This window comes from Pongo pygmaeus, chromosome 6 (assembly GCF_028885625.2).
Source record: "Pongo pygmaeus isolate AG05252 chromosome 6, NHGRI_mPonPyg2-v2.0_pri, whole genome shotgun sequence".
Classification (NCBI taxonomy): domain Eukaryota; kingdom Metazoa; phylum Chordata; class Mammalia; order Primates; family Hominidae; genus Pongo; species Pongo pygmaeus.
In genome coordinates, this window is record NC_072379.2 from 56268487 (window position 1) to 56281936 (window position 13450).

Below are 13450 nucleotides of genomic sequence, written 5' to 3' on the forward strand. Positions count from 1 at the left end.
ATCTGACAAAGGTTTAATATCCAGCATATATAAAGAACGTAAACAAATTCACAAGAACAAAGCAAACAACCCCATGAAAAAGTGTGCAAAGGAGATGAACACTTTTCAAAAGAAGACATAAATGTGGCCAAGAATCATATGATAAAAAGCTCAACATCACTGATCATTAGAGAAATGCAAATCAAAACCACAAGGAGATACCATTTCAAGCGTCAGAATGCGTATTATTAAAAAGTAAAAAAAAAAAAATACATGTTGGAGAGGCTGCAGAGAAAAAGGAACACTTAACACACTGTTGGTGGGAGTGTAAATTAGTTCAACCACTGTGGAAGACAGTATGGCAATTCCTCAAAGACCTAAAAACAGAAATACCATTTGACCCATCAATCCCACTACTGGGTATATACCCAAAGGAATGTAAATCGTTGTGTTATAAGACACATGCATGCACATGTTCACTGTAGCACTGTTCACAAGAGCAAAGACATGGAATCAACCTAAATGCCCATCAAATGACAGACTGGATAAAGAAAATGTGGGTCCATATACACCATGTGAATACTACACAGCCATAAAAAAGAAGATCATGTCCTCTGTGGAAACATGGATGAAGCTGGAGGCCATTATCCTCAGCAAACTCATGCAGGAACAGAAAAGCAAATTCCACATGTTCTCACTTGTAAGTGGGAGCTAAATGATGAGAGCACATGGACACAAAGAGGGGAACAATACACATTGGAGCCTACCAGAGGGTGGAGAGTAGGAGGAAGGAGAGGATCAGAAAAAAATAACTAATGAGTACTAGGCTTAATACCTGAGTGACAAAATATCTGTAGAACAAACCCCCATGACACAAGTTTACCTATATAACAAACCTGCACATGTACCCCCGAACTTAAAAGTTAAAAAAATTGTTAAATTTCACAGTACACAAGAAGACTGTATTCTAGATATATTACACAAAAAGTAAACGTACAGAATACTAAGACTGTGTGTAAATATATTATTATATGGTCAAATACATTTGTGATTTTCAAATTGAAAGCCAGAGGCTTAAGATTTATGGATATTTAAAGGCACTCCTATTAAACATAAACAATTATAGAGTATAATAAGATAGTGGAGCAGGTATGAAAAACAAACCCAAATACTTTTAGTCTCCAATTTGAATGAGACTATTTCTATTTCTTAAATAACTAAACTTGAAGTAGATAATGCAAAGCAGCCAATTCAATTTCATAATGCAAAAAGGTTAGGATATAACCAACAAATACATTTACTATGCCAAGTAACTGTTTAAAACCACTTTCACATTTCATCAGCAAATGGATGGGAAAAAGTACTCTATTGTCAATCCTGTAATAGGATGGCTGAAGCACCACCATACTAGAAAAAGTGAAGGAGAGGGAAGAATTGAGAGACTGATTCCTAAATCAACTTGCAAAACATTACCCAAAGTAATATGCTCATTTCAATGTTAAATTCTATCCCTCCCAACATTTTTGTTACCTGAGGAGAAATCTCAGATAAGTGCTGCTATATCTACTAAGTTTTTCATAGAACCTTCTTATTTAAGCAATAATTCTTAGCTCAAAGAAATAAGTGACTATTACTATTAGTAGGCTGTAAGCTCCATTTCTGTTCATTCACTGCTATATCTCTAATTCCTAACACAGTACCTCGCACATAATTGATGCTCAAAATATTTGTTGAATTTAGCCAATCTTTCAATTGGCTATAGTGTTTACTGGTACCCTTTCTACACATTTTATTTCAGGCCAAAATTTACATTTTAAAAAAATGAAATTTCTCTTAAGCTTTTGAAGTCTATTTCTTTATAAAATTTTGAAAACAACTTTCATTTTTCCTTCATTTTATTCTATTCATTGGTTAGGACAGAACTACTTGATTTCCCTCCCCCCCCCCAACCCCAGTCTATTCCAAAGTATGCCAAGGCTACATTTAAAATCTTTCCTAGGTTTTGGAATATCTAGAGATTTTGGTCAGGAAAGAATGGTACAGTCTAAAATGTCAGACCTAACAAAAATATCAGTTAGCTCCAGAGCTCACAGACTGAATTTGTCTATGGGAGGAAAGACAGAGACACATATGCACTGCATAGGTAGAGTTTTGGGTTTCTCTTAATGACTTTTTCTCCCATTAGGCATCTATTTACTATTGAATAAACTTTTATTCTCCCTATTCCTTATATATGTTCCCTTCATTTACTTTATACTTTTTTTTTTTTTTAATTATACTTTAAGTTTTAGGGTACATGTGCACAATTTGCAGGTTAGTTACATATGTATACATGTGCCATGCTGGTGTGCTGTACCCATTAACTCGTCATTTAGCATTAGGTATATCTCCTAATGCTATCCCTCCCCCATCCCCCCACCCCACAACAGTCCCCAGAGTGTGATGTTCCCCTTCCTGTGTCCATGTGTTCTCATTGTTCAATTCCCATCTATGAGTGAGAACATGCGGTGTTTGGTTTTTTGTCCTTGGGATAGTTCACTGAGAATGATGATTTCCAATTTCATCCATGTCCCTACAAAGGACATGAACTCATCATTTTTTATGGCTGCATAGTATTCCATGGTGTATTTGTGCCACATTTTCTTAATCCAGTCTATCATTGTTGGACATTTGGGTTGGTTCCAAGTCTTTGCTATTGTGCATAGTGCCACAATAAACATACGTGTGCATGTGTCTTTATAGCAGCATGATTTATAGTCCTTTGGGTATACACCCAGTAATGGGATGGCTTGGTCAAATGGTATTTCTAGTTCCAGATCCCTGAGGAATTGCCACACTGATTTCCACAATGGTTGAACTAGTTTACAGTCCCACCAACAGTGTAAAAGTGTTCCTATTTCTCCACATCCTCTCCAGCACCTGTTGTTTCCTGACTTTTTAATGATTGCCATTCTAACTGGTATGAGATGGTATCTCATTGTGGTTTTGATTTGCATTTCTCTGATGGCCAGTGATGGTGAGCATTTTTTCATGTGTCTTTTGGCTGCAAAAATGTCTTCTTTTGAGAAGTGTCTGTTCATATCCTTCGCCTACTTTTTGATGGGGTTGTTTGTTTTTTTCTTGTAAATTTGTTTGAGTTCATTGTAGATTCTGGATATTAGCCCTTTGTCAGATGAGTAGGTTGCGAAAATTTTCTCCCATTTTGTAGGTTGCCTGTTCACTCTGATGGTAGTTTCTTTTGCTGTGCAGAAACTCTTTAGTTTAAATTAGATCCCATTTGTCAATTTTGGCTTTTGTTGCCATTGCTTTTGGTGTTTTCGACATGAAGTCCTTGCCCATGCCTATGTCCTGAATGGTAATGCCTAGATTTTCTTCTAGGGTTTTGATGGTTTTAGGTCTAACGTTTAAGTCTTTAATCCATCTTGAATTAATTTTTGTATAAGGTGTGAGGAAGGGATCCAGTTTCAGCTTTCTCCATATGGCTAGCCAGTTTTCCCAGCACCATTTATTAAATAGGGAATCCTTTCCCCATTGCTTGTTTTTCTCAGGTTTGTCAAAGATCAGATAGTTGTAGATATGCAGCGTTATTTCTGAGGGCTCTGTTCTGTTCCATTGGTCTATATCTCTGTTTTGGTACCAGTAAGAAAAAAGTTGCAATTTCAACCATGCTTACTTACTTTTGAAAATGGCCATTATGAACATTACATTTTACTTAGGCTTAACCCAAAAGATTTTATTTCAATGCAGCAGTTCTCAAAGTGTGGTCCAAAGAATCTTGTAAAGTAGGAGAAGTGGAAGAGCCTTTGAAATCCTTTAGACTAACAAAGTAAAAACTATTTTCATGGTAACACTAAGACAGTATCTGCTTTTTTTTTTTTTTTCTGAGACAGAGTCTCACTCTGTCTCCAAGGCTGGAGTGCAGTGGCACAATCTTGTCTCACTACAACCTCCGCCTCCTGGGTTCAAGCAATTCTCCTGCCTCAGCCTCCCGAGTAGCTAGGATTTCAGGTGTGCACCACCACACTCAGCTAATTTTTTTTTTTTTTTTTTTTTTTTAGTAGAGATGGGGTTTCACCATATTGGCCAGGCTGGTCTCAAACTCTGGACCTCAGGTGATCTGCCTACCTCGGCCTCCCAAAGTGCTGAGATTACAGGTGTGAGCCACTGTGCCTGGCCATATCTGCCTTTTTCATTCCCATTCTCTCCAGTATAGCAGTAGAGTTTTCCAGAGGACACAAGATGTGCCATATCACAATAAACTGAATGAAGAAGCAGATGTGAGAATTCCTTGTCATCAAGGCAGATATTAAAGAGTTTGTAAAAGTCCAGAAAATGCCACTCGTCACTAAATATTTTGTCTTAGAAAATTTACTTTTCATTTAAAAGTTGTCAACATAATTATATTTAACAAAATAAATTAAAAATTATAAATTCTGTTTTAATTTATATGACAAATATTGATAGATATAACCCACGTAAAGAAAAACTCTTTGAAGTCCTCAATAATTTTTTGAAGTGTAAAGAAGTCTTGAGATCACAGAATTTGAGAACCACTGCATTAATGCACTAGTAAAAATAGAGAGAAAACAAGGTCCTTCCCTCCTTTTAAATTAAACTTGAAACATGAAATTCATAAAATGTAAGGTAATTCTAACTTAAAATATTATTTTAAAGCACTGGACTTACCGTTATAGGTTATTCTTGGCTTTGTTAAACACATTACAAGATGCAAATCCATTTCATCTGAGGGTACAAATTTTGAGCATACAGGGCACTTAAACCCTAAAAAACAAAAGAAACTCAAGTTACTTAACTATTCTGAATATCCAGCTATGGCTTTTAAAAAGCATGGAAAATCAAAAAGCGTTTGAAACTTCAATATTACACTTACTGCATTACACTGTTTATGTGCAACTCAAGTCAGGAAAATTTTGTGATTATAATATCTGACTTTTGTATCAGTTTACGAAGATGATCTCATCAAACAAAACAAGTTCAAATGAGAGGGATGCAGTCCACTACAAACTCCTGTATCTCCCTCTAATGTACTGGTCCAGGTATTCTCGTTTTTAATTTTTTACATTAACCTGTACTCATGATTTCATGTTATTATAAGCTTTGTAATCTGACTACTCTTGTGGAAATTACCTTTACCAACTTGGTATAGTATACTGTGAGTCACAAGTTTTATAGCTAAATAGTACCTTAGACACTATTCTACCTCAATAACCTTAAAAATTTATCTGATGCAGAACGTGAAGCCTTTCAGAACAGCAAAAACAGGTCTAGAATCTAAGACTCCTGACTTCTACTTTAATGGTCTTTCTGCCACACCATGGCACTAAAGTCTTAATGAAAACAGAAACTAGCATCACATCGGGGTACAGGTTTTTGCAGTCAATTTTTGACACTTAAAAATTAGCTAGTTTCCTACATTATTCAATCTGCACTACTAAGTATTTGCCTGAAGTACTCCATTAAAAATAAACTAGCATAATAAAATAGGGACTATTTGATGTATTCAGCTCTGTTCTGCCCCCTCACTTACCAAGGTGAAGTGTCCCATCCCTGCCTTCTTGCTGCTAAGACAGTCCTCAGATATACCATGTTCCCCTGCTGTCCTACTGCTCCCTCCCCTGACACCACTAAGCTGTTTGGAAACCTGAACCCAGATAGCCAACTTATAGTTTGGCTAGGCACAAATCAGAAGAGGAACAAAAAGATGGCATAGGCCAATCTTTTTCTTCTTGGAAATAAGATTAAGAAACAGTGAGAGACTATATTGGCTATTGGCCAGCAGTAAAGAGCTTAAGCATAAAGGTCAAAAGTAAAAGAGAGACAGTGGTGTCCATGACGGCTCAGGTGTAAGCTGAACTTACGAGAGAACAGAAACTATAGGCAAGCACAAGAAAGAAGGCCACATGGAGCTAGAGTGTAGACAGGAACGGAAGCACTGTGAGAGGCAACTAATAAGATGGGTGGTGAAAGAGACGTTTTGGCAGCTCTCTATTTCCAGCACATGTGTGTTCTCACAGGAACTGTCCTCCCTTCACTGTGACGTGAAACTCACTGCAACCAAATGAGTGAGGCTAGAATTATACCTCATGCCAAACTTTATAAGGATTGGGAAAAAGATTTTGGCACAGCTAATCCTCCAGGTATTCAATTTCCTAAATGAAATATATGATTTTGGACAATGTTTTTCAAACTGTAGTACATGCATTTTAAAAGAAAGGAATAAAGGTATGTTTACTTCAACTTCTTGAAAACCACCAAAAAGAGAAAGAAAAAAAACAGGAAGGAGGATTCGATTAAAACAAGTTTGTCCAACGCATGGGCAAATGTGGCCCAACACAAATTCATTAACTTTCTTAAAACTTTATGAGATTTTTTGCAGTTTTTTTTTAGCTGATCAGCTATTGTTAGTGTATTTTATGTGTGGCCCACAGAAGCCAAAAGATTAGACACCCCTAAAAATGAAACTATAAAAAAATGTGGCCCAAGGAAGCCAAAAGATTAGACACCCCTAAAAATGAAACTACAAAAACACTATAATGGCCAAACACAGGCTACATCAAATACAGTGAAACTGATCAACTATGGGGAGAAAGCAAAGAGATCCTAAAACTGCAACCAGATTTTAAGCGTCAACGAACGAATTCTTGCCTTGAAACTTAAAAAATTTGCTTCCCTGAAGTTAAACTTAGCATAAACGAGGGCAAGAGGCAACTGATTTGAATCATCAGAATCATCTGGGTACTAGCAAACAAACTTAAACAAAAGTGCAATATTGTGAACCTAAAAAGCCTCACTTGAGAGCCATCCAACTGCCTACAAAGTAGAGCCTAAGGGGAAAAACAGTACATACAAAGAACCACCTGGATTTCTAGTTAAATACAGTGAATTAAACACATGTTTCTCTCTCCTCCCCTCCAAAACCTACTAAAACGAAAATAAATAATATTTAATAAAAATGAGTTAAAGAACTTGAGAGAAGTCGGCAGCAAATGAGAAAAAAAAAAAAATAGATGAAAGCATCAATGGCACCGAGCAAACACAGATGCTGAGTGTCTGCACAAGTAAGCTAATTCTCACTAAATAATTCCCAAAGGACTCAGGCATCTAGAGCTCCATGACTTCCCAAGACAGTAGTGATACATGAGGCTAAAATCTAGACTGACTGAAAGACTGAATAAAAAAACAGATCCCCAGGTCCCCAATCCATTACATACAGCCAAGCAAATACCATACCCCCACTAGAGCATGAGAATGGAGATTTACTGTGGGGAAAACAACAACAACAACAAAGAATATTCAGAATTGAGAATACCAGGCACGGCAATGGGCAGGGAAGAAAACAGAAGAATAAAGATCTCCAAACTGAAAAAGGCCCCATTCCATAGCCTCCATCTTTACTAAGAAATTGGTAGATTCTTCTCTTAAATCAAAAGGTCTCCCAGAATGATACATCAAAATCCTTGCCTATTAATAAGCCTTATCTTTGCACATAAAGCTTCCAATCAGTTTTTTAGGGCATCTCTAAGGCATTATGCAACAAAAGAAAAAAATGTATCATGGTTAAACACAACAGAAGCAAATTCAAAAGACAAATAATAAATTTAAAATATTTGCAATGTATATCAAAAACAAAAGGACAATATCCTTAATATACAAATGCTCCTTCACTTAGGATGGTAAATTGAAAATATCTTCAGCTGAAAATGCATACACCTAAACTACCAAACATCGTAGCTTAGGCTAGCCTACCTTAAATATGCTCAGAACCCTTTCAATACCGTATTCAATAAATTACATGAGATATTTGGCTCAGCACCACCAAGTTTCATTATGTATATTGCTAGCCCCGAAAAATATTGAAATTCAAAGTATAGTTTCTACAGAATGCATATCACCTCCACACCATCATAAAGTCAAAAATCCTAAGTTAAACATCTATGTAAAGCACTCTTAAAACTGTATAGATATACATGATATGCATGTGGGTACTACTAGTATGCATTTACATATTTACTTAACCACAGCCTGTCCATTTCTAAATTCTTTGTTTTGATTCATCCTTGATTCATCTCTCTCTATATAGTTATCTTTCTATATACCTGAGTAGATTTATTTATAAATGTATGTATCTATAGATAAATTATTTATATAGAGAAATTTCTCTATGTATATATAGAAAGATCTGTATAGAGATCTACATATATAACATATATAGATAATTATTTGGGACACATGGCAGAGGGGTCTTCAGAGCTCTTGGAAAAAAATGGGACTCAAGAAATGTATTATCTTTAAATACTCAGACTCAGGACTCAACCAACAGATGAATCAAAACAAAGAATTCCAGAACGGATAAGCTGTGGTTAAATAAATATATAAACTCAAGGACATACAGGTAGTACACACATGCATGATTCTATTTAAAAATATAAATACGTGTAAACTATAGGAATTATCTCTACAAAACAGTACTAAATATTACAAATGTAAACAGTGTGAAAATGATCAAACTAACAAAAAATGGGATGGGAACAGCAGGATCATCTTGGTGTATAAAAGGCCAAGAGAGACTGTGGTTCAACAGTAGAGATGAACCAGATCATTTTGCTCTTGTTAAACAGAGAAGAAAACATATAGACAATGAATCACTAGTGTCATTAATCCTTCTCTTCTACTCAAAGAACTTTTAGATAGTCACCAGTATCCTGTTAAGGTGTCATCTTTCTCCAGGAGTGCTCCACCCCAAGGTCGACTCGATCATTCCCTCCCTTTGTATTTCTTCCATACCTGGACAATACTTCCAATACTTCAATGCAGCACATGGCCCTGTGTTTATTTACATGTCAATCTCCTTATTATCCTTAATAGACCTGGTAAAAATTCTGTTTCTATTGCATACAGACTAGGTGACCCAGGGAAGGCACTTCAGCCCTCCAGGCTTAACTTCTTCCCTGGAAACACTGATAATACTACTTACACATTAGAAATTTGGTGAGAATTAAAGATTATAATGTATATATAATGCCTGCAACATAGTAGATATTCAGTAAACAGTGGCTATCATTTATTGAAATTTTCCCCCCTTCACTTTGCAGACAACTCTTATTCTTTGAAAATTCTTAAAACAGTACAGTTCTTGCCCAGGAGTTTGAGGCTGCAGTGAACTATGATTCTACCACTGCACTACAGCCTGGGCAACAGGGTAAGACTCTGTCTCTAAAAATAAAAAGTACAGTTCTAAAACGACTTTTTTTTTTGAGACGGAGTTTCGCTCTTTCACCCAGGCTGGAGTGAAGTGGCTCAATCTTGGCTCACTGCAACCTTCACCCCCTGGGTTCAAGTGATTCTCTTGCCTCAGCCTCCCGAGTAGCTGGGATTACAGGCACGCACCACTACACCCAGCTAATTTTTGTATTTTTAGTAGAGATGGGGTTTTGCCACGTTGGCCAGGTTCGTCTTGAACTCCTGACCTCAGGTGATCCGTCTGCCTCAGCCTCCCAAAGTGCTGGGATTACAGGTGTGAGCCAACACACCCAGCCTCTATAATGACATTCTTTAATAATAAAATCCAGATTCCTATTAAGAAAAACTTTCTGTAGCTATTCAATGACACATACTGCTGCATCAAAGTTACTTTACCAAATGCTTTTCCACTGTTGATGACTAAGGCAAAAAGATTTTTCGTTGTATCTGCAGTGGCTCAACCCTACTTTTAACTCAGTATTTGTACATTGTTTCCTCCTAGAAACCAACCACAAACAAAAAGGGACTGATCCTAAACCTGAGACAGGTGAATATACCAATTGGCAGGAAAAATACACGTGAGATTTTTGGGTTTTTTGGTGGTAGAAAAATTACTCCAACCATCAAGTCAGATCTGTTAGGCATGACAGAAGATGAAGGCCCTATTATGAGATTTACATACCAAATCATTATTCTACAACTGCAAACAAGCCATGTAAATGCAACTTCCTTAGTTATGAGAGTTCCCAATAACCATAAACAAAATAAAGACATCAGCAAAAATCACACAGAAGAACCTATCCTCTCAATCACTATATCCAAAGAGAAACAAAGGTAACCAGAGACTACATTAGAGACAGAAGAGATGCCAGATGTTTGGACTCTTCTATTTTAACCTTTATAATAATCCAAATATTATGACCCTCCCCCAGATGTCATGAACCTCCCTCCTATGTCATCGACCTCACTGGCCATAAATGTTCTCTATCCAAAGCCAGCACTCTAAGTTTCCCCAAAATCAAAACCATTCCTTTATACTGTCCCTAAAACAAAGCTCCACTCCATCTGATCTCCATTAGGTAATTTGACTAATTTATATTATTTCTAGAAGGAAATAATCAATAATAGGCTTAACACTCCCCTAGGTAGAAATGCAACGAATATGACAAACAATGGAATGAATCAGTGACAGAGGAATGGGTTCAGGAGATTTTTATAGCAAGTAACCTCCATCTGCTACACCAGGCCATACAAAGCTCTTCAGGTAATACAAAACAGAAGCTGTCATTCCGTCTTTGATAACGGAACTAAAGAATATTAAGCATAAGGAACCTATGCTCTCTCTCAGTTTAAACTGCTCACTTAAAGAGAATATAGGTCTAAGCGGAAAGACATCTAAAGTGCCAGAACTCAGCTCTTCTGATTCCTAAGCTTTGAGCTTTCTGCCACAGCATCCTGGCTGTTGGTCCTCTTTTGCATTACTGAATGCATGCAAGCACCCCCATGCCACCATTCCCTGTACAAGGCTTTCCCACTATGAGCCTAATACAAATTTGGTGTTGCCATTTAATTCTTTTCCTCCAATAGAACACACCCATTACATCTCCATGCCTTTGCTCTTGATTAAGCCCATATTCTCATCCTAGTTTACTAAAAATTTACTCCCATCCCTTCAAGGCCCAGATCAAGTCTCACCATCTCAATGAAATCTTTTCAGAGAACTCAAAAGCAAAATGTCCTTCTCTGTCCTACTGAATTCCTTCTACTGATAATACTCATTTGACATATCATGTATAATACTACTACTGTGTAGATCTTATCTCCCAAATTTGATACCTGTGGGGCAGAAATTGCATATTATTCTGTATATTACATTTGATCACTCTGTCCAAGCACCCAGCTAGACCTACAGTCAACACTTTATAAATATCCAAATAAATACGGAAATGAACTATACAGTTGGCCTCAGTTCTAGAGGCAAGAATGGCACAATTAAAGGCAGATTAGGAAATTCTAATTACTGGTGATTATAATCACAATTATAAGCACTGCTTGCAGGAATGCACTGCATTTTTTTTCAAATTCAGTTTAAAGGTAAAATTGTTTTAAACATGCCAGTAAAAAAAAAGGGGGGGGCAAATAAATCAACTTCCATAAGCAAAGAACTTTACAGTATATAAAACATAAGCGTAGCAAAAGGCCTGGAGTCTAAACTGAAAAGATGAACTTATCTCATTTACTGGTAGGATCTGTTCTGTTATGAAAAATTTCCCAGAAAATGCAAGCTAACTAACTTCTACAACCACAGGCAAGATCAGCTGCAGATGATCTAACTTCTCTCTAAATTATCACGGTTTTCTAATAGGTAAACTTTCTGCTATAAAGGAAAAGTTGCTCAAGAGGCCAAAGAGGAAACACTTAAGTAAAATCTATACACTTAAAAATGACAGCGACTTAATAAAGGACAAAAATATCTGAAATAAAATTAAAATAGCAGGACAGCAAATGTTCCAGTAACACAATATAGCAGAATACATTCTGAAACAAGGTAGCAGGAAACGTTTTAACCTTGTTCAACAAGCGCTTTACCAGACTAAATAGCTAAACGTCTAATTAATTCTCTGATAAATCCTCCAAAGCAATCCTTGATGAACTTATAAAATATCAGTATACAACAATTTGTATAACAGACATTCTTGAATAGCTTAGTTCACATCAGGACCACATATTCACTCCACGAGAGAAAATCATTACTTCCTACTATCTACCTGTTTATGACAATTCTTTTTTTTTTTTTTTTTTTTTGAGATGGAGTTTCGCTCTTGTTGCCCAGGCTGGAATACAGTGGTGCGATCTTGACTCACCGCAACCTCCGCTTCCCAGGTTCAAGCAGTTCTCCTGCCTCAGCATCCCAAATAGCTGGGATTACAGGGATGCGCCACCATGTCCCGCTAATTTTCTATTTTTAGTAGAGATGGAGTTTCTCCATGTTGGTCAGGCTGGTCTCCAACTCCCGACCTCAGGTGATCTGCCCGCCTCGGCCTCCCAAAGTGCTGGGATTACAGGTGTGAGCCACAGCGCCTAGTCTGACAATTCTTTTTTTTTTTTTTTTTTTTTCATAAATTCTCTTTTTAAAACTACTACTTCTGATGAGAATGGAAAGAACATGAATGAAGCAATTTTAAGAGAAAATTATTATCTATTTTTTGTAGCCCCAAAGTCATTAGTGTGCCTCTTATGACACACACTATCACTCAAATATTTGAATGAATGAAAAGCTATCCAAAGCAGTTTTTTATGTTAGATATCAGTATGCTGTAATGACTCATTAAATGTCTTACAAGGATTCTTTAAGTATGCCCTGTAGGCGTCTTTATACCCACCCACCCCCCCCCGCCCCACCTTTTTCTTTGGTTAGGGACAAAAAACAAACTTACTTATAGGATCAGACATTTTTAAGTTTTACACTATGTACCTAACAAATGCATTCCATGTTGTCCAAAAAGAATTACACTTCTCCATGTTCACTGTAATTACTCCCACGCCAGGTAGACTCAACTTTGTGAGAATGCAAATGCACTCTAAGGGAACATTCACTCTTATCTCCTTTTACAGATAAGAAAACTCAGTGAAGTAAAAATTCTTGCCAAAACTCATAAAACTAGTCAGGACTAGGGCCAGAACTAGGACTCTTCACTACACTCTGCAGTCCACTCATCTCTCTATCAGATCTCTCTCATAGCATTTATACCCAATTAAATGATTTACAATATCTTGTATATAAAAATGTTACAACCATGCAACCATCATAGGGGGGCCTATTTTGAGATTTCCAAGGGATTATTTCTTGTGAATAGTGGCAAAAAAACAAACAAATACCAAAACACCAAAACAAAACACCAACGGAATGAATGGCTAAGATAAGAACAGACACTTAGGTACCATGAGCAAATCAAAATCCATACTGGGACCAAGTCTTGGATATCTTAACAAATACACTTCCCATAGGCCAGGCGCAGTGGCTCACACCTATAATCCCAGCACTTTGGGAGGCTGAGGTGGGCAGATCACAATGTCAGGAGATCAAGACCATCCTGGCTAATATGGTGAAACTCCATCTCTACTAAAATACAAAAAATTAGCCAGACATGGTGGCGGGCGACTGTAGTCCCAGCTACTCAGGAGGCTGAGGCAGGAGAATGGCGTGAAC

General features: G+C 37.0%; 1 protein-coding gene across 2 annotated transcripts in view; it reads right to left on the reverse strand.

Moving 5' to 3' along the window:
* The window catches only part of ZNRF2 (zinc and ring finger 2), a 99519-nt gene that overhangs the window by 45395 nt on the left and 40674 nt on the right, over positions 1-13450 (reverse strand). For both annotated transcript variants that reach the window (XR_010126895.1, XM_063667422.1), the window contains exon 2: positions 4666-4761. Coding sequence is in view for 1 of the 2 variants with exons in the window: in XM_063667422.1 (XP_063523492.1) it covers positions 4666-4761 (96 nt within the window). In the remaining variant the exon portion in view is untranslated. The remainder of the gene's footprint in view (positions 1-4665; positions 4762-13450) is intronic.